Genomic DNA, 22,607 nt, shown 5'->3' with positions numbered 1-22,607 from the left:
CTGAATTTATATGTAATTTAAAATAAAAAAATAAAAAAGCCACAAACTTTTTCTTAACCCAAGGAGGTTTGTCAAACAGCCAGTCGGTCTGTGCAAAAACAACTGAACTACAAATGGTTTCTAATCAGGGGGTGACCACGCGGCTGTGATCAATATTCATACCTAATTACCTACCACTTACACTTATAAAAATATCTTGAATTTTAAATTAGAAATCAGGTTTGGACTCGCAATTTAAGACCTATGACACCCGAGAAGGATATGGAATGGAATTCCAGAAAAATATGCAGATATTTCCAAAATCATATCTGAGTTCATTCTTTTTCAGCGATCCGTTCGGAAAAGTCTGAGAACCGTAGGTAAATATAATTTACGTAGATACATCACATAATCATTGATCACATCAAAGAGGATATAATAAGATAGAGGGGTACTGTCATAGTAAATTTTGTGCCACCAGTAAATTCACTGCCATCTATCGACATACTTTAAAACTAAAAATGAATATTTATAAAAATACGTTAAAATGTATTTAAATATGGATAAATGATTTTTTTATTTGCATTAGTTATTTTTATATGATTTTGACCCATGTTCTTTAACTGACATGCGTTAAAATTATAAATAACAAACGAAACCGTCAACGCCCTCTATACGAGAGTAGGCCAAAGCTAGTGGCGCCATCTGATCGAGAATCAAATTTTCGTGATTTTCGAGGCACGTTTTTTCCTTAGACTGTATCCATCTATTACGTAGTTATATCTATCTTTGATCACATGAAAAGTGTGAATTCTCGTTGAGATTTTTTTATTTTTGCTCTCAAAGTCATGATCGAAGGGTGCATGGCGCCTACTACAAGTTATTATACATCATTGAAGAAATTTGTGCAGCGTAATAATAATTCTATTTATATATGCATATTACGGCCTATGTTCCAACACGGTTACGTACGGGTTATGTTATAATGTTATATGCTGGGGACAACGGCAAAGTTAAGGTTGTTACTTATACTTAATTAAATATTTTTGAGTCTCTTTCTAGTAGCGGAAGCCGCTCGACCCCAATTACAAAGAAATACCGCAAATCGATGTACAGGTTAGCCGTTTGGCACACGCATACTAGAGGTTAAAACTAAATTTTTGACCCGCAGTTCCTAAAAAAATTTGGGAGGGGGAGTGGTAAAACATTATTTTTTTTTGTATGGAAAAAAAAAATCCAAAACCTATCGTGTGTGGTATCATACGAAAGGGCTTTTTGAGGCGATTCTAAAAAAATATCACATCATTACATTTCGGCCATTTTTTTTTTAATTAAAACAATAAGAATTTTCGAAACAAACCAAGTTTGGGCTCCTCCAGAAACACATTAACAATGTTTTGAATGTTGTCTGTTTTGTGTGCCTTATAAATAAAATAAAACTTAAGTGTCAAGTAACCTACCTTTACGTCATTTGAATACGTTTCAGAATATGGTAACAAACAACTGCCCTTGTTTAAAGTTAGAAACCTTCATTTACTATTCAACTATTGCAGAGAAAGTGTACATGGGCGGGGCACATTGCGAGAATGGACAAGAGTCGCTGCACAAGATGAGTCCTTGAATGGAGGCCCAGAGCGGATATCCGAGGGAGCGGTAGACCACCGCAGCGCTGGGTGGACGACATCCGACGACACGGAGGTCGGGACCGGATGATTCGGGCACAAGATCGACAGGAGTGGAAGAAGAGGGAAGAAGCCTACATCCAAGATTGGATCACCAAAAGGCCACCATGATGATGATGATGATTGGATACGAGACATATCCTGGAAACTGTTATTTTTGTGGTCACCTTGCGAATAATGAGCGTCAACAAAAGAAATCGAGCGGCTGAGGTAATGTCGCACAAATAAATGATTGCGACTTTCTCAATACTGCAGTTACACAAGTACAGTCGGCTGCTGTTTGCGTTGCCTATCATCCTGGGGGCCTAGTCAAGATGACAATCATTGATCAAAAGCGATCAAAAGTTTCGTGCGTCTTTCAATCCGGAGGTCGCGGGTTCGAACCCCGGCTCGTAGCAATGAGTTTTTCGGAACTTATGTACGAAATATCATTTGATACTAGTCGCTTTTCGGTGAAGGAAAACATCGTGAGGAAACCGGACTAATCCTCCGTCTAGTTTACCCTCTGGGATGGAAGGTCAGATGGCAGTCGCTTTCGTAAAAACGTCTAAAGAAGTGCCTACGCGAATTCTCGGGATTTGTTGCCAAGCGGACCCCAGGCTCCCATGAGCCGTGGCAAAAGCCGGGACAACACGAGGAAGATGAAGATGATGAGTGCGTGCTTTTCATAGTCTGTCATCCCGATCGAATATCCCGTCCCGATACTTTATTTTTTAATTTGTTTATTAGTAAAACATTATTTGACCACAATCTCACCTGATGGTAAGTGCCGATGCATTTTAGGATGGAACATGCTTACCTAAAAGAATTCACTTTTAAAAATATCCAAGTTATAGGGGACTGGGAATAGATTTGCAGGAAGTGAATTCCACTCCTTAGCCGTTCGCATGATAAAGCTGGATGAATAGCGTTTAGTACGAATCAGTGGCAGAGTAACGACGTAAGGGTGAAACGCAAGTCCGCGTCTAGTCCCACGGTGCACGGTGGCATAACGGAGATGGAGGGATTAGATTATGTAATCCCATCGCACACTCCCCGAAATGTATCCTGTAGAATATCAATAAACAATTTAAGCTACCTTTCTACGGTGTTCAAGGCTCTGCAGTCTAGCCTCTACCAATCCTGCATCTCCAATAAGCTTCCTAGTGCGTTTATTATTGTATGTTACAAGGTAGTGTAATAAATGACTAGGATATTACCGATTTGGACGCCACGCCGACGACACATCCCATGATGCAATCTGTTATCTAACTGTACTGACTCCACACTATGACAAAATAAATACCACACACACAGCGAATATAATAATAAATAGGCCTTGCCTTACTTTCTTATATATGTATAGGTTTTAAATTAGTCGTATTTTTACGACCTAAACCTAAAATCATCCTGTAGTCTTTGGCAATTGATTTACAATCGTTGAGACACACTGTCAAAAGTTTTATAGATGGCGCTAGCATAGGTACCCCTGTTTCTAGTTGTGTTTTATAGGATTTCGCTTAAAGGCCATAAAATTCCAAAAGAATAAGTACAAGAATTTGACACTATTCGTAGGATTGACACTAATTCCTCCGAGATTGACAGGCAAATATACTATACTTATACATAGTTAAAATGCAAGCGCCATCGGCCAACCCTATTAAACTTATTAAGGTAAGTTAATTTTAAGAAAACCTAAACTTTTTATCACAGATAGCACAAAGGCAAAACTGTATAACGAATTATGTGCACTAGGATGAATCACAAAAAGTGTCTTTCACCCAACCGACAGTGGGCCAAGTAATATCGACCACAGGAGGCCTTTTTCCAACAGCACGATCTAACAAAACCACGAACAACTGTAAGAAGATTATAAAATTAACCAAAACCCGCGCCTATTTCGTTCCAAACGCACCATGTAACTACACTACCACTTAAATAATGCACGGAAATTAACTTCACGCACTTTCTAACATTTCCAAGACATTTGGCAAGTAGTCCATTATTTTATTACGACTTTTTAATGCTTCACGCATATGGATAAGCCTTTCACTGGGACTAAAATTACAGAGACATTATGATGACTTTAAGTAAATCTGAGTGTAAGGCGGTAATATAATGGCTCCTCTGCACGATGGCCCAGCGCTAGACCAGCGAGATGGCCATGCGATGGTTGAGGCAGGCAGGCAAGCGGTTATCATCGCCTATGGACATAAGCAACATCACAGGAGCTTTTTAAGCGTTGCTGACCCTTGAGAACCCTAAATACCCGCTTCTTGAAGAATCCCATATCGTTGCGCAAAGGATACCTCGAGGCAACTCATTCCACATTCTGCACGTTCTGGGAAAAAACGCGCGAGATGCCCGCTTATTCTTGGTGTGCCATGTATCTAAGAAGTGAGGATGAGCTTTGCTCCTTTGGGAGGTGCGGTGATAAAAACGAGACGATGGCACCAAATCAAAAAGTTCTTCGGAACATTCCCATTGTACAGCCGGCAGAACATGCAAAGAGAGCCAACGTCTCTCCGAAGACTAAGAGGTTCTACATAAACCGTCAGTTAGTTCCGGATCGCCGACCGTTGGATGGAGTCAAGAGGAAGGAGCTGATATTGTGGAGCGCCAGATATATTATGAAACAATCGCGAATATTCAGCTAAGTACCTATACTTGTTACTTAGCAACAAACATATGTAGAACAAGTGCGCTTTGTGTGCACTAATCAGTCCGTGTAAGGTTTGCGTCACGGTATCTAGACCGTGACCTGACTTGCCAAAGGGCAGTCGATATCAAAGGACAGGAAGGCCTTATGATTGTATACATATTTTTGGCTATTTGACTTGAAAAGACGACAAACTAGACTAGGTCACCTGTCGCATTCCAAAAAAGGTTTTTTTGAAAAATAAACACTAAAACATACCAAACGTGTACTCATTATTACACACTTTTATTTAGCTTTGTATACAGGGTGGCTAAAAAATAAGTGCATTTCCGTTGCCAGGGAGGTTTTGGGATTTTACTGAGCAACTACAAAATCGCGAAAAAAAAATTACCCTCCCATAAAAAATGGACCAGTATAAATGTATAGTGCTACAAATCTTGTAACTAAAATTTGAACCACTTCCCGGTATCTGATCCAGTTAAAATTTGGAGTTAGGTACTATCGTAATTCCGGTGATAATGCAATAATATGCTAAAGGTGAGGTGTTCTGATGATGCAGCCGGTAGGTAGCCAAAGTAACTCCTCGATGGAAAAACACAAACACACCAAGCTTAGGCTCATTAGAAAGGTCTGAAAAAGTACTCGATAGACATGCAAATGAGAAGAAATACAGTCAGCGATAAAAGTGTGTCAGAAAAAAAATGTTTTGACAGTTACGTGTTTCCTTTAGATTCTTATTTTTTTCTTACATAGGGGAGGGAGGGGGGTCTAAACTGGCAAAAGTCGTCTTACGTTATAAACGAATGGCGCCTAAGCTACCTTTACTTATAAATGGATGGTTAAATACTTATTAAAATCATGTATTTGCTAATCAATGAACCAGGGTGCGAATATAAATGTTAATTAACAATCATATATTATTTTATGATTATTACTGCAGTCGAAAATGTCGATATAGAGGAAAAAATAGCAGAAATCAGTTATGCATAAGCATCAATCCTATAAAGCACCTTACCCCCATAGAAATAAGAGCTAGTTTGTAAAGGACATGAGTCGCACTAATTTAACGGTCAGTGAACCTTAAACTAAATAATAAATATCAATACCATTGGCGCCAAATAGTTGCTTTTATGGACCAATGTAAGTTTATCGCCCGTAACAGGCCGCGCCGGCAAAAATTTACATATTTAGTCCCCACACGGTCCTTCCAAACTTAATTATCGAATTTAGGTACAATCAGATATAATAATAATACTCGTGATAACCGGTGGTGCTTGTCTTTTTGATTCAGGAATGCGATACATTTTCAATAGAACAATATAATATATACATTTTGCCAATATCCTTTATCAACAACCTAATTTAGATTGTAAAAGACGCAGTTTGTTAAAAAAATTGTAACCTATCATTCTCTTCAAAACGTATTAACTCTCACAAGTCACAATCGATACCGATTAGTCGATTAGGTACTTATAACAGACGCAAATAGCACGCAAAACGGGCCTAGAAAGTACAGCATCGAAGTAAACAACAGCAAAATGCATTATCTCATGCAGCACGATCGATAACGCCGCGTTTCGCGCGTAAATGCGTTTTTTTAACCGTTTTTACGCACAATATTTTAAGCACAAAGAGCACAACACTATATTTACCGCTGAAAAACGACACTGAGTTTTTTTTTTATATAAATAAACAAATGGCGTTATAAAGTCGCGTAATCGCGCACACGTCTGTTGCCGGGCGCTGTAAACTATAACCTAGTCGGCCGGGGTGGCGCAGCGGCGTGGGGAGGGTTCCGTTCCGTGCCATTCATGATAGGGGAGGCTGTCGCTTCCGGATTCATTGCCCTTACCTGCGTAACTAAATAACTGTTCCCTTTGGCGCCTTTATACGACGCAAATCGAGCGTAATTAGTGTAATTTATACATCCTATAGTCAAGTTAAATTTACGTACTGTACATAAATTTAACGTATGAGAAAAAAAATTGGGTACCTATTCATTGGGTGCAATGTTAAGCCACGGATTTATTGTAACGTTGCCCAAAAGAAAGGGTTATGATTTTAACAGTCGATGTATGTCATAGCATTACATAGATCAGCTATACGCGTGCGCCCGTGAGGGACAAAGCATACGCAATGCGACAATATGATTGGTCGAGAAGATTTGTAGCCCATCATAAACCATACTAAATTTACGGTGGGGAATAAAAAAAAAGTTAGACTGTGACAACGACAAACAATAACAGCTTTCTCTGCTACTCCTACTAGAAGATACATAAAACTATCCCGTTCGGTCATTTCCCCCCGCCCTTTATGAGCACGACCGATCCAGTTATACTAGATTCATGAGCTGAAAGCTGGTCACTTTTGCAACAGTTTTGCCATAAGAGATTGTCGTCCTTTCTATACCGTCCATAAGTTAGACCAAGAAAAGTCTGCAGAGATTTTGACAGCACACGCAGTGCCAGTCATGGAGACTATATAAAGGAGCCAAATCTCTATGTATGAAAAGTGTCCATAAAAAAACAGTAATTAGGCGGCGCCACCATACACCGAAATACTACCAAAAACAACCTACGTAATTTGGTCGGGTTATTTGTTGCCTTATATGGTTCATGTTATACTCATGTCCCAGAGCCTAACTAGCGCCGGTCACTTTTGCAACAATTCTGCCATAAGAGATCGGCATCCTTTCTATACCATCCATAGTGCCAGTGTTATTTATAAGTCATAATTTCATAGAAGTTTGACGTTTTAGATAACACCTGCACTGCGTGTGCTGTCAAAATCCCTGCAGACTTTTCTTGGTTTAACTCTGTCTCTAGTTTTGTTTTATGAGATTTGGGGCAAAACGGGCGTTGGCCGTTAAATCGAATTTAGCGTGCGGTTCTAACGTCAATTCTAACGCGACGCCGTTTGTATGAATGGGTATAACAGGTGTAAAATAAAGTAAAAACTCCAAATTCTATTTCTTACAAACTTTATTCAAATCAAAAAATAAAATCTACAATAATCCTTTACCTTTAACTAATATGTATAGTTATAAAATTTGTTTTAGCTTCTTCACAATATTAGCATTGCCAAATCCTTACGGTTCCAAGGCATCATTACCCTCCATGTTTTACAAAATTGATATTTATATTTTGTAAACTTAACACTCCGTCACATACCTAACCAAACACAATCAAATTAAGCACAAATGTAATTAACAAAAAACGTAAGCTAACGGTCAAGTGACGAACTTTAACTTTTCTAAAACATTTTCGACAATAAGCTTAACAAATTATATTAAATCTTCTTTTACAGCTAATTTACAATGCATAATCTTTACTTTTTTAATAAAAATACATATCTGATTTATTAAAGAACACTATTTTTATTTACCTATGTTTTTTTGTGAAGTCGGTAACGATTGAGGCACATTTTCTTATTACATTTTACTTCCTTTGAGGTACTCCTACGCACAGCTTTTTGGGTTGCCAGGACGACAGATTTACTAGGGACGCTCGATCTTGGTTCGATTAATCGATTATATTCACACAACGAAAATACTAATCGATAATTTGAGGTAATCGATTAATAAAAGATCGACACATCCCTATTTACGTTTCACACACATTAATACTTTTATAAAGTTGAGTTTTATTTGAACATTTAATAATTGGAGTATAAGTTGTAGATGTAGATATTGGTCCATATATGATATTGCTTTTGGCAAAACAAATCTTTCTATCGCTTGGAAAAGACATACATCGCTTGTAAAACTTCTCACAGTACTAAGCAGTCACAAAACGCTCAAAATCGGATTTTAGTGCGTCCACATTGTGGGATGTAGCTTTTAAAGGCTACTTATATGGGATGCAGCTTTTAAAGCTGGCAAATCAGTTTTTATCAGTAGAAAAAGGCGACAAATAAATGTAGGCGCGTAGTAGTTCTTCCATACAAATTTTTCATATTTTATTTTATTTTTATCTACGGACAAATTGGTTTCCAGACTTTAAGCAGCTACCTAATAATGATCAACATAGTACATACTCCTTAGCTTGGTAAAAAAAAAACCACAAGACGTTTTTATAACTGCTTAAACGAGTACGTGCATTCAATATTCACTAGACAATAACAGTTTTGAATGATTCACGGTTAGTTTCACTAGAAAACAACACAAAAGGTAATCACGATCCATATTCATGAGACAAATTTAAGATTTGGCAAAAATTTTGTATACGATTTGAAATCGGTGCGTCACTGCAACCCTGTTACACGATAAAATTCATCATTAAAAAATACAGAACATTCAGTTCATTAACATGTTGGTTAGTCAAATGTTACAAATATTCATAAACGTATAGTCAACAAAATTGCGGTACGCAAACGTAACGTAACTGTTTTGGTTTTGGAAAACATCAATGGTTTATCATCACATAATTATCGATACTTATTATAACATAAATCAGATGAGTCAGTTGACAGTGAATATATTTACATAAACAAAATGTCTCGAAAATCGAAAAATGTGCAACAAGCTGCTCATAAAGTGCATCCATGCTGCAGTTCACTTTTCTAGAGCAACACTGTGCTACAGTAACTAGGTAAGTTATCTAATGTTACCGTCCTTGCTCACTTCACTAAAAAAAGATGGTATATGTCCAATGGGACAATTTAGCCAGTATCAAGGTAGGGAGAGCAAAATTATATGACGAGTTCGTCAATATCAATAATGCTCGTAACGCAAGACGTTGTACGACTTGTACGGTGATAATAATAAACTCCTAGTAAAGTGATAGCTGTTGTTTACCGATAGCCGGGTGTTGACTAAGCTATCAATATTACATTTAAAACAACATTAATGAGCAAAAAATATATATATTCACGAGACGTCATCACCATTTATGGAGCTCAACCAGTCCTGTTGCACAGTGTTCTGCTCAACCAGGTCTGTATACAAAGCTTTATAGTTTTTCATAAGAATCATGAGGTTTTTTTTATTATTTATGGAAATATATATACTGTTAACAGTATGAGATAGCTAATATACTGGATTAAGTCAAGAGAAAAAAGTAGATCGCTTTTGTAATGTAACAACACATAAGTCTTAATTGAAATATACTCCAATTCATTAATATACGTAACTCATTAACATATAAAGTTTTAAATTAACAATTTATAGGTACTCCTAAAATATTAAACAATATTGTTAAAGGTGGTTATATTAAAATAATAAAAGTTTCTACTTTTTTCTCTTAACTGCGACTGTGGCTTAATAAGCCAATAATTCCTCTTATTTCACTTTATTGGTCTAGGTACTCTAGGTCCTAACTGAAAACACAATTCTAGTAACAATATGGAAGGCGCATTAAGACAAATACAATATACATGGATATGTCTAACATGTCTATCTTAATAAGAATTCCGTAACAAAATAAGATGTCATTTTAAGTCAAACTAGCTACTCTCATTGCTGAAGGATAAAGTGAGTAAGGTAGTACATAAAAGAATTCTTTTCCTAAAAGAATAACAACTACAATAACTAAGTTTCTTCAAAACTAAAAATTGCCTTTTATGTCAACCAAAATTTTGTTTCAAACTGTACATTTTTCTGTACACTTCAAATATATAAATATTATATATATAGCACTCTTATTAAATTTACTACACTATTTGAGAAAAGCACTCTTGGTATAGTATGCATAATTTCACTATTATAATTAAGGGTAAATATATATCATTGCGAAAGGTTCCCCCGTCGCGACATCTCGAAAATAATGGTGTAACTATATATCTGACTCGCGCTTCATAAGGTTCGGTGAAGTTACGTGGAGCCTCGGTGATGAAAATTTAATTTTCACCCGCTTAAAGATAAATGCAGGACGATATCGGCCATAAATACGTGTAAAATAAATATCTATCGGGGCTCATTCATTCCGCCTGGTCCACGAGTTAAATTTACGTTTATATTCAATATACTCTTTGTACTATCGTTCGCCGCGCGTCGACCGCGGCCCCGAGAGCGGATCGCTAAAAATAAAAATCAACAACAGAAGTTTAACCGGCAACGACGGTTATCTTTGGATCCCGCCCGGCCGGGGCGATAAAATATGAAAAGTCAAAGAGTACTTTGGCAGTACTAGAAGGCACCGTTATCCCCGCACTCACAGGTAACCGCGACACGCTACACTAGTCACTTGGCGAGCCGCCGGCGCAGGCGGTTGCGCAGCGCCAGCGCCGGCGCCCACGGGCCCGACGAGCGCTTGTTGAGCGCGCGCGCCACGCGCTCCCCCGCCGAGAGGCGTGCCTTGCTCGCGTCCAGCCGCGGCGCCTTCGGCGTCCCGCCGTCCTCCGGCGTCGCGCGCCGCTTGCCCGCCTTGCTCGGCGGCGCCGGCTCCGCCGCGTCGTTGCGCGAGCGCAGCGCGCGCGCCCGCAGGCAGTCGGCGGCGGCGGGCGGCGTGGTGGAGTGCACCTCGGGGTCGGGCGCGCTATCCGCGGTGCGCGGCGAGCGACGCGAAGCGGGCGCGGCGGCGCGGGCGCGGTTCTCCTTGCAGCAGCCGCGCGGCGGCGGGCTGCGGGCGGGCGCGAGGCGGCGCGCCGCCGGGGCCCGCCGCACCGGGCCCGGGCCGCGCGCCGAGTTTCCCGGCGCGGGCGGGCGGGGGGCGGCGGGGGTGGGGCCGGCGGAGCGCGTGGCGCGCGGCTCGGGCTCGGCGGGCGGCTTGCGCGGTGGCGCGCGGTCGGGCGGCGCGGCGGGCGCGGGTGCGGGCGCGGCGCGACGGCTCAGGATGACGACGCGGTCGGCGGGCGGCGCGGCGGCGGGCCGAGCGCGGGCGCCCGCCTGCCGAGTCTGCGGGCGCGGCGCGGCCTCGGCGTCGTGCGAGCGCAGCACGCGGTCGTTGGCCGGCGGCGGCGGCGCATCCCGCCGAGCCTCGGCCTTCGGTCGCCGGCCGCGCGGCCGCGGCGGGGCCTCCGTCGGCGAGCTGGAGGATACCTCGTTGATCTGTATACTGACGTCGTCGCCGTCGGTCTTCGGCTCCTCCACCGCGGGCGACGGGGGGTCGACGGGCACGTCGGGCGGCAGCGTCTTCTCCAACTCGGGCTCCGAAAGCACTGTGGCCGGCTCCGGTTCGGGTTCCTCCCTCTTCTCGCCGGCCAGCTCCTTCGTGACCGAGGACAGAGTGTTAACTAGCCTGGACCGCTGGAGAAGCCGAGCCATGAAGTAGGACTCGGCGGGGTTCCCGTAGTTGGCGATCGCGTCGCTGTCCTGCTCGCGCTTTTCGCCGCGTTCGTCGCTGCCGGTTGAGAAGCGCCCGTCGAGGGTTGCACACGGAGGTAGGGGTGTTCTGCTGCTAAAACAATGGTTTTGATTAATAATATTACACAAGTATTACACTTTCAAGTGTCACACAAATGCTGCCATACCCAAACAAATGCGAAGACGCGTTGTATGTCAGGATGGCAGTGTGTCAGTAATAAATCAACTTTGCTAAGCATGTTCGTATGCTTATTTTTACATGTAATTAATGCTCGTGAATGACATGTTCTAGTTTTTATTTGTTATTATAACTTGTTAATTACCTGCATGCTCACTCATATTTTATGTTTTATCTTAGATTTTCTCTTAAATAAGTGAAATGTTAAATTTCTATTGAGAAAATAAATTTCTTTAACCACAATAAATATAAAAAAAAGGCCAAGTGCGAGTCGGACTCGCATTCCAAGGGTTCCGTACATTACACAATTTAAGCAATGTATTTTTTATGCGAAATGTCTAAAAGAAAGTCTGTCTAATGTCTAAAAAAATGTCTAGGGGTCGGATCAAAAACTAAGTAATTAAGTCCGACTCACGCTTGACTGCACATTTCTAATAGGTTTTCCGGTGATCTATAGGTAAAGATCTATTTTTTGTATTTTTTTGCCTATTTTCTTGAATAACTTCTAAACTGTTTATCCTAAAATTATATAAAAAATATATTTGAGATTCTCACAGTGAGCTCTTTCATTTGATATATAACACGATATAGTTTGACAAACTTTATTTTTTAATTTTCTCATTTAAAAGTGGTGTTTAAAATTTATTTGCGTTAATCCGCATAATTTGTTTACGTTACATGTACATCTTTGGGTCACAAACTTACATATGTGTACCAAATTTCAACTTAATTGGTCCAGTAGTTTCGGAGAAAATAGGCTGTGACAGACGGACAGACAGACAGACGCACGAGTGATCCTATAAGGGTTCCGTTTTTTCCTTTTGAGGTACGGAACCCTAAAAAACAGTAGCCAACAAACAACAGGAATGTAGGCGTGGTAGACTTTTCAGTAATTAGCCTTTCTATGGAAGCACTCGCGACACCTGTTACAAAAACTGCTACAACGTAAGGACGTGTTGCGTGTCAGAATGGCCAGGTTGTGAAAAACTGACCTCTCTGTGGTCAGGATGGCCGAGTGTGAGAAATAGTCTTCTTGTGCTTGCAGTCAAAACGTCTAGAAAAGGCGGAAAGTTCAAAATAAGCACGTTACTAACCTTTCAGTGGTCTCAGGGGTAGCAGGCTTATTACTGTCCACATCGGAGTATCTAGTCATGATGGTGAGCCCGTTCTGCGGCACAGCCCTCGTGTCGGGCTCCTCCGGCGGCGGGGCCGACGTGAGGGCCGGAGCGGGCGTCGCCGCGGGCCGCGAGCGCGCGCGCAGCACGGTGGCGCGCGGCGGCCCGGGCGGGTCCAGCATGAGCGTCACCACGGACGTGTTGTCGGCGCGCATGCGCGTGTTGGACCATCTGGGAGAAGAGTTTTTTTTTATTGAGAAGGGAAATCTTGATGTGCCTGTTGATGTTTGTAGAAAATATGAGGGGTCCATTTTTGCCCTGTTGGCCACGAAACACGAATGAAAAAAAATGGCAATAACAGTTTCAATACAAACAGTTGTTTTGTATGTATTGTAGCCTTTTTTTCAGAATTCAAAACCTAATTCCCGAAGGCGACAAAGCAAAGACTATGAGCACTATAATATATTAGTGAAGCATCCATTCCTTTCATCTCATTTGGTACCGAGGGAACGAATAATGAATCATTATTAATGATAAACCTATACAATATCTTGTACTTTGTATTAAGATCTGATGACACTTTAACCCGTGTTTTCAATTGTGACAAAGTGGTGTCTTCTTTACTGATCAGTAAGATAATAGAAATAATGTTGTAAATGTAAAATTTACCTCTCAAGAGCATGGTCAACTAAGCTCTTCGACGGGTTCAGCCAGTCTCTCGGCTGGTTAGCAGAGCCACCAACGAGTGCTGCCTCGTTGTGTCTCTCCGTCGCCTGCACTAGGCTCACAGCACCCTCTGGTGATATCATGTTCCATAGACCGTCTGTTCCGAATATTAGGCACCTGGAACAAAATATGAGTATAATAATTTTGAACGAAAAAACCTACTATACACAACAGTAAATTTTTTTTTGGGCTTCATCACTAGTTCAAATTTTGCTTTCCAAGGACGCATGCGGATGCATGAATTACTATATACAAATACCCAATATACTATAATGTACGGTTCCCACCGAACGGGCGGAATCGGCGTGCATTTCACATTTCTACGCCGCAAGCCGGTCGGTTCCGGTCGGATTCCATCGTTTCTGTCATACATTATGTATAGGCACATTGAAGTGGCGTTGAAGTGGAATATAGGTGTGCCTATAATATGAGAAGAGAACACTAGACTTCTCTAGGATCTCGACATCTGATCCCGATAAATAAAATAAAATAAAGATCCCAACTAAATGAGAACCTCCTTCTGTTCGAAGTTGGTTAAAAACAAAACAACCTTAGAGCCTGAAACTATCTGGAGCTATTAATAATTTTGATAATAATATGTATAGTAATAATTGAAAACTAAATATTTTTATACAGTTGGTTACTGAAATATTAATGTGCAAATAAAATATTCAGACTCAATACATGATATTAAAATAGAACCAAAACAACGTGTTTGTAGAATGTGGTCAATGTTAGGAGACAAATAATCTAGAATAAAAAACTTTACCTAATCTAACCTGTTTAGGAAGTGGAATTTCTAGTTTTAAAACACTAACTATGCAGAATTCTGCCAATGGAAAATACATTAATGTTAATAATTTATGTTTTTGTTTAATAATTTTTTACTGAGTTTTGGTTGTCACCTGACAAATTATGTACCTAGTCGGGCTCATAAGTTCTGTCACTGGCCTTTAAAATTTAAATTTGGAACTCCTAAAACAAAAACCGTTCTGCATTTGAATTTCGAATCTTTATTAAATATTTGAGTAGTATAATTTTGCAATTTTCTGTTTTCTTCAACATGGAGTGGACGCTTAAAGATAGCCGTACCGCAATAATTGCACTATATCGTTGTGGTCACTCGCCGACTAAAATTTTTAAGCTACTTGAAAATTTAAAATTCTCTCTAAGATTTGTGTATCGTACCATAGAAAGATACAGTGAGGTCTCTAGTTTAAATGACAAGAAAAGAAGCGGTCGTCCGCGTACAGCTAGGACTCCAGCGGTTGCACAAGCAATTAGGGCACGCATTGCCAGAAATCCCGCTAGGAAACAAAAAGTTATGGCCCTCCAGATGGGTTTGAGCAAAAACACGGTGAAAAGAGTGCTTAATCAAGACCTGAGACTTCGTGCTTATAAACGAAAAACTGGCCATCTTCTCAATGGTCGGCTTAAAGCTTTAAGGCTTAAAAGATCTAAAGCTTTATTGAAGAAGTACGCTAAAAATAAGCACCGTTGTATACTGTTTTCGGACGAGAAAATTTTTGACATAGAAGAAAACTGTAATAAACAAAATGATAGAGTGTACGCTCGCAATAGTAATAGTAGCCAAACCGCTGGGAGTTTCTTATGCGGGCGTCACTAGTATGCATTTTTGTGAGAAAGGAGTAAAAACTAGTGCCAAAGTGTACCAAGACACGGTGTTGACTAATATTGTGAAACCACTATCCCATACGATGTTTCTAAACCAGCATTGGGTTTTCCAGCAGGACTCCGCTCCAGCCCATAAGGCAAAGTCTACACAAGCCTGGCTCGCCTCCAATAAAATCGACTTTATACGGCATGAAGATTGGCCCTCCTCTAGCCCAGATCTTAATCCTTTAGACTATAAAATATGGCAGTATTTAGAGGAAAAGGTGTGCTCAAAACCTCATGCAAATCTAGACTCGCTGAAAAAATCTCTTGCTACGGCAGTGGCCAATATCGACATGAAAGTGGTGCGTGAATCCATTGACGACTGGCCACGAAGACTTCAAGCCTGTGTAGATAATTATGGCGGTCATTTTAAATAAATGTTATACATTTAGATTCTCTAGTTTATAAGCTTTCAAACGCTGTACAAATTATACGGAATAAACTTAAACTTTTGATTTTATTTGATACTATGTATATGACAGAACTTATGAGCCGACTAGGTATAGTAAACATATAATTATATGTTGATTTGTTCACAGTTGTTAACTATCGATTTGTTTGGAACTAATATAAATAATAAATAAATATTATAGGACATTCTTACACAGATTGACTAAGTCCGACAGTAAGCTCAAGAAGGCTTGATTTGTGGGTACTTAGACAACGATATACAAATACATAAATACATAGAAAACACCCAAGACTCAGGAACAAATATCTGTGCTCATCACACAAATAAATGCCCTTACCGGGATTTGAACCCAGGACCATCGGCTTCACAGGCAGGGTCACTACCCACTAGGCCAGACCGGTCGTCAAAACTATAACTAAGAAATAACTATTAATAACTAAGAAAGGTATTTGTGGTATTTTATTCCATGTCTCTTATTTGAGATCAAGTTTCAAGATGTATGAATAGCAATGTAAATGTGAAGTTATCTGGAAAGAATATTTAAGGGTTTGCCTGTGTACATAATTATGATACCTTTTACTGTTGTATTGTATTTTTAATCATCAATTTCAAGTAGGAGGTATTGCAGATTTCGGCAAGAAATTGTAGAAAATAATGAGGGCGCCACTTCCTACGTAATTGTCACATTTTTGACGTAAAATACTACTTTAATTTTTACTATTTCATGTAGCACTATAGTTGTTTTATTCTATAACTTCTTTACATTGATGGCATACCTCAGAACAGGGTAAAGGCTAGCTTATAGAAGTATATATACTGTCTTGAAAATATAGCAAGTATGGCAATACACTTAACTGACTCTTGGTAGGCCTTATATCATTTCGATATGGTTTACAAATAGGCCGGTTCACATATATAATGAGCTGCCGCAGTGCCTAATGATCAATTAACTGTATTGTTATTAGTTTACACATTCTTACCTAAATTTAGTAGGGTCTATAGTCAGCACTCCCACATCTGGGTCCGGACTGACTATGAACTCATCATTATGTGTGTTATAACTCCACAGGTCACCCAAGGACCTGGCCACAGCCAAGAACGGGATCTCATCCATTGGGGTATTCTTCTTGATAGGTCCTTTGTGGCCCTGGCGGGGTCTGTTCCATACAACTCTGGGTACTCCTGCTTTGGAGACCACTTTGCCACCGCATCTTTGGATGCGTTCCATTTCTGCTGTGGATTCGGGTTTGTGGTCTGATGTTAAGGGCTTGGCAGCCCATTCCTCGCTCCCTGCAACAAATATGTATTATCATAATTTAATCATAATCACTGATGCGGAGGTTGCGCGGTAGCTCCAACAGTCGGTTGCATGTGCTGGCCGAGAGGCTAGACTGCCCGTTCCAACACCACTGGATGCTGTTGCATGTACAGCAGTAGTGTTTGGAATGTGGCAGTCTTCATTATGTAAAGTTAGATGTGATATACATTTTTTATTTGTAATTTAATGTGTTTACTAACATTAGCATATTAAGATTAATTTAATTGTATTACTAACAAATTATATGGGCATTTGCCTGAAATAAATATATTGAATTGAATTGAATAATTTAGAATCAGAATTTAATTGTTTTATTTAAAGCCTCAGTAAAATACATAGATTAGATTAGATATATTTATTTCACAACATATGATTACAGTACAATAATGTCAATTTATAAGAATCTACAATTTATTCTCAGTGTATTTGTTATAAAAATATGTACATTTTTATGCATGTATATCCATAGAAAGAGTGTTGACCCTATTCTTATTTTAATATGTATTAGAAATATTATTATCTAGTTTTCCTGTTTACTAATATCTACAACCATGTCTCATGTAAATGAATTATACAAAAATATAAGTAATAGATATCACAGAGAAATAATGTAGTTACTTATCTCTCTATGTAAATATATATACTTATCAATACAAAACTTTAAAGCATCTTCAGGATTCAAATGCATTGCAAGGCCAGAGTCCTTGATCAGGGTAGAGCGAAATCGGGTTTTGGTGCCCTTTGTTTAAGCTTAATTTTACCCACAAGCAAAACGAACCGTATTTTGGGCCCGCGTCACACTCGCGACTTTTATAACTTTTTTTTTCTCATTTGCCATTTTGGCGCCCCCCTTGCCACATCCGGCACCTAGAGCGGCCGCTCCACTCGCTCTACCCTAGATCCGGCCCTGGCTACAAACATCAAAACATACCTTCTTTCTGGTAACCAAGAACAATTGCAGAATCCCCAACATGGCCAATGTATATTTTCCCTCGTCTTATAAAAGCTACACTGGCTGTAGTGCCAGCGGTGCTTGGTAATCCTGTCACAGTCTTTGGCCATTTCTCTGTAAATAAAAATTTTACTTGTAAGTTACACATACAAGAAATCTTTACATTAGAGTTTTGAATGATTCACGGTTAGTTTCACTAGATCTTTGCATTAGTTCCTTTTTTGGACATTTTCTACTTGCGATAACCCAAAAGTTGCAATGAAGACATTACTATAGCAGTATCATTTCTCTAGTTGTTATGATTAAATTTCGAGTTGGTTTCCATTTGCTCTAGAATAAAGAATATTTTTTTAACCTAATAAGTAGCACAGTATTGCAAAACTAGGTTACTCTTGAGCACTGAATGTTTTACAGCCTTTGCAACTTTCACAAAAGTGGGTATCAATTTTGGTAATGGGAGCTTGGGCCAATATAATAACAAACTGGCGTGACGGCTTTCACTTTGGTAATCCCACTTACATAAGCAGGAAACTACATCCCAAAATCTGTAAATACTTGTATGCATGTTACCTAACAGACCCACACAAACAAAAACATCGCCTAACGACCATTTTAACATCTTTTGTTGACCCAATGTCAAACCACTCAAGACAAAAAACTCCCGCCTTTACAAGGTCACGCAAACAATTCTTTACAATCACCTAGGATTCTCATGGGAATCATTGGCAGCAATACTTGCGCAAGGGTAGTGTGTAGAAACACCAAAATAGTTAAAGAATAACCTCGCACTTGGACGTTTACCTAGCTCTTTCCACATGTTCATGTGGGTCAGCATGTAACCATTCCTGATAGCTTTCAGCACATCTTCGTCGTTATCCGACCAGAACTGACGCTGCTTCACAATAGAGTCCATCAAGTGCTCCTTCGCGAAAGCTGCGGCCTCGCTCCCGCCGTGCCCATCGTAAATTCCAAAGAAGGCATACTCCAAATCTCTCTCGTCCTCGGTTTGTTGATACGCAACGGAAAACAAATCTTCCATATACTTTCTCCCGCCTTGGCTACAATGGCCCGTCACACGTAAATTAACACCAATTGACGCAGGCATTTTACACTAGAACACTACAAACTGTTAACAAAATATTATGACTTCATTTTAACACAAGCGTTCCTTCAGACATTTTGCATTTGCAATTACGCGAGTCTCGACTGACCAACGAGAGGTCACGTGGACATATTGATCACAAGCGGGCCCAGTGCCAATGCGGTTTACTATATGGTAGAAAGAGATAACTACATTTTGCTCAATTAGCTATGGAAATAAAGGCGCCATGATTGTTTCCGCCATTTTTTTAATGACGCGTCAATGTACTATCTTATTAAGTTACACATTGTAAATTAGCGTTCTTTAATATTATTATTATGAAAACAAAAGCGGTATAAATGATTACTTAACTTTATTGTATTCTTAAGATTGCAAATCGCGTCTAAATTTTAGGTCATTTCTGAAATGGAAAAAATGCGTTTCGTTGATTATATATAGTATATACAATATATTATTATTTTTAATTAAACCTTTTTTAATATTTAGTATTTTAGTGAATTTAGAAGTATAATATAAATATTATTATATTATTTGCGTTTAGAGAGCACTTTTTGTTCTACTTCGCTGGCCAAGGATAAAAAAAAGCGTAGGTATAGTTGGTCAAGCAAATCTTGACAGTAGAAAATGGCGGTAAATTTAAAAATTGTAAGCGCAAAGAGTTATCGGCCCATAAAAAATTTGAATTTCGCGCCTTTTTCTACTGACAAGATTTGCTTGACCAACTATAGATAGGTAGGTAGAGGTAGCGTTTTCTTTATCTGTGGCAACTTGGCCGAGTGTTCACCCGCTTTCACATCGATGTCACAAACATAACCTTGTTTTATTTATCAAAGGTGTGAAAAGTAATTTCCCGCTTATAGAATTTGTTTTCTAGTGAGCCAAATCCGTAGAAAATGTCGACAGACTTCTACATACGGTATTACGTCGGTCACAGGGGAAAATTTGGTCATGAATTCCTCGAGTTTGAGTTCCGGCCCGATGGCAAACTGCGCTATGCCAACAATTCTAATTACAAGAACGATACAATGATCCGGAAAGAGGCATACCTACACCCCTGTGTAATGGATGAACTGAAGAGAATAATTGTGGATTCCGAAATAATGCACGAAGATGACCGTTTGTGGCCCCAACCTGATCGAGTTGGTAGGCAGGAGCTAGAAATTGTGATCGGAGAGGAGCATATCTCGTTTACCACGTCGAAAACTGGATCTCTGCTGGATGTCAATCAGTCCCGTGACCCGGAAGGTCTCCGCGGCTTCTATTACCTTGTGCAGGATTTGAAATGCCTTGTGTTTTCTCTCATTGGACTTCATTTTAAGATTAAGCCTATATAATTGTAACTAAGATTAACTGCTAAATGACTTAATAAATATGTAAACCACTTGTAGTCATATTTATTACTAATTCCTGCTTATAGCTGATTTTGCAACCACACACATCTATTGAAAGTCTTTAAAACTGCTTGTCTGCTGAGATAAAAATAATAATTTTATATAGTCTGCAGTAGATTTCACCCTGAATTGCAATTCAAATGTCCACCAACAAAGTAGAATTCAACCTCTTATAAGGTCACTGATCAATGTGGGTCAGACTGGCATATAAAATGTATTGCTGCGAAGACAGTAATAAGGCAAGAACTCTTGTATTTGCATGCATATGTTATGTTGCTTATGAATACACAGATAGGAAGAGCTTTGCTCCTGCTCTCCCAACCTGTATAAGTGGAGTATATGTACAAATGTATGTTAAAAGTAGAGTTGTACCGTTCCCGGTAACATTCCCCATTTTGTATGGGGAAATGTCTCGTTCGGTTCGGTTTTCCATACAAAATGGGGATCGTTACCGGGATCGGCACAACTCTAGTTAAAAATGACAAAAGTGCTAATAGACGGTCTTCCCTAAATTGACCTTCATTGCACAATGAATCGCTTAACTTCCAACTGGTAAATCCAACTGTCTGATTTTCCGATTTTGGTATTAAGAAAAGGTAATAGGGTAGATATTTCCTATGGAGGGTCGAATGGATTTACCCGAGTTTGAAGTTAAGCGACACAAATATAATAGCATTGATGCTTGTTTATTTCATTACATCAACTCTACCCTTATATTCTAAGTTAGAGTATGTCTCTTAGCTCAGTGTGCCGCTTGGCAAAGGCCTCCTCCAGCTCTTTCCATTGGTGTCTGTCATGGGACATCAACTCTCACTTCCTAACTAGTGTTCATCAATCAAAACATAAGTAGGCCTGTATTCATCTGCATATAAGTGTAAAGGTGTACCACAGAAAACAAAATATCATTATCTGCGTCTCTCTCTTGAATATGCATGAGTAGTCCATCTGTAATTAAAATAGAAAATCTTTATTTTAGGCCTGTCGGCCCATATTCTGTTAGTTTTCAGTGCTTAAAAATAAATTAGTTGGAGTAATGGAGACTGCAATTTCATGTTCCGAATTAGAGAGTTAATTCAATTTGCTGGTAATTGTGATGGGTTGATTGATTTCTTCTAAGAATAACTATCAAGTAGAATCGTTTTTCTACAATCCAAGCCAGCACCAATAATTAAGAAGTTATTATATGCTGAGTAGAGTAACCACTCAGACTGCTAATTTGTCAGAATCGAAATTGCGTATTTACGCAAACCAAATGGTTTAACAGAATCCTTTTATACCAAATATATAATTTCGATTTAGTTCAATGACTTAAATTTGAAAGAGTAAAACAACACTGCAATAAATCTAACAAATATATTTCTACACTAATGATTACACTTTAAAACTACTCTTCAATAACATTCCATGGTTTTTCAGGCCTATGTTTATCCCAAGGATAAGGCTTCTTATAAACTTCAGGCTCTTTCAACTTAATGCCCCCATTCTGAACCTCCTTAATAAGTCTCTCTATCTTCCCTCCTTTTGTGGCCTGAATGTCACAGTACATTTCAGAGATGCCGGCCTCTAAGCACCTTTGAGCAAAAACTTGGCCTACACTGATGTAAGCACACGTATCTTTTGTGCTATAAAGTTGCTTTTGGAGTGCCCAGTCAGAGGATTTCACTTCAATGACCGGACCGTTGAGGTAATGGACCAACTGTGCTTTTATTGAGCGGTTACTCGGGGTGAGAATCAATCTGTAACAATTATTTTTTATTATGAGATTTTAGATGGACAAAAAATAATTTTGAGGACACACTGACTATCCCTTCTTATTTTCTAGTTTTACTAAGCTATTCATTTTGCCGTTCTTACTTGTGCCAAAATTTTCTGCCAGGGTTATCTAAGTGATATCCATCAGGTTTGCGAGCTACCCGAATCCTCTCTAGGTTTCTAGGGTTCCTGTTTACGAATTCCGCTGGAGCAGATGACGCATTCCTTGCAAAAGGAGGAACCAAGCAGAGCTTTCTTATAGAGTTCATTTTAAGTTACGTATTTTAGTAGCTAATCTATTTATTCAATGTAAATTAATTTAAAACACAGGAAAGGACAACATAACCTAGTTTATTTTATTTTTGACATATGTAATATAATTGCACTTTACACTATTGAATATTATTATGTTGTTGAATAGAAACAAGGAAAAAGCAACCTTATT

At 39.4% G+C, this 22,607-nt stretch overlaps 3 protein-coding genes across 3 annotated transcripts; 1 reads left to right on the top strand and 2 right to left on the bottom strand.

The window, feature by feature from the left end:
• Window positions 1-7,262: 7,262 nt before the first annotated feature.
• LOC134750368 (uncharacterized) lies at window positions 7,263-19,170 on the bottom strand. Its single transcript, XM_063685528.1, has 6 exons — window positions 18,719-19,170; window positions 17,897-18,031; window positions 16,628-16,937; window positions 13,502-13,675; window positions 12,812-13,063; window positions 7,263-11,633 (listed from the first exon to the last, which is right to left on the bottom strand). The coding sequence occupies exons 1-6, from the start codon at window positions 19,020-19,022 to the stop codon at window positions 10,478-10,480; spliced, it is 2,331 nt and encodes a 776-aa protein (XP_063541598.1). The 5' UTR covers window positions 19,023-19,170; the 3' UTR covers window positions 7,263-10,477.
• A 620-nt stretch (window positions 19,171-19,790) lies between these two features.
• LOC134750231 (protein mago nashi homolog) lies at window positions 19,791-20,402 on the top strand. Its single transcript, XM_063685375.1, has one exon. The coding sequence runs from the start codon at window positions 19,913-19,915 to the stop codon at window positions 20,351-20,353; it is 441 nt and encodes a 146-aa protein (XP_063541445.1). The 5' UTR covers window positions 19,791-19,912; the 3' UTR covers window positions 20,354-20,402.
• Window positions 20,403-21,744: 1,342 nt separating this feature from the next.
• On the bottom strand, window positions 21,745-22,524 carry LOC134750395 (large ribosomal subunit protein uL18m). The gene is made up of 2 exons (XM_063685565.1): window positions 22,265-22,524; window positions 21,745-22,146 (listed from the first exon to the last, which is right to left on the bottom strand). The coding sequence occupies exons 1-2, from the start codon at window positions 22,429-22,431 to the stop codon at window positions 21,795-21,797; spliced, it is 519 nt and encodes a 172-aa protein (XP_063541635.1). The 5' UTR covers window positions 22,432-22,524; the 3' UTR covers window positions 21,745-21,794.
• Between the last annotated feature and the right edge of the window lie 83 nt (window positions 22,525-22,607).

Source organism: Cydia strobilella, chromosome 19 (genome assembly GCF_947568885.1).
Source record: "Cydia strobilella chromosome 19, ilCydStro3.1, whole genome shotgun sequence".
Taxonomy (NCBI): Eukaryota; Metazoa; Arthropoda; class Insecta; order Lepidoptera; family Tortricidae; genus Cydia; species Cydia strobilella.
The sequence above is the reverse complement of the archived record's forward strand: the minus strand, read 5'-3'. Positions and strand labels throughout refer to the sequence as shown.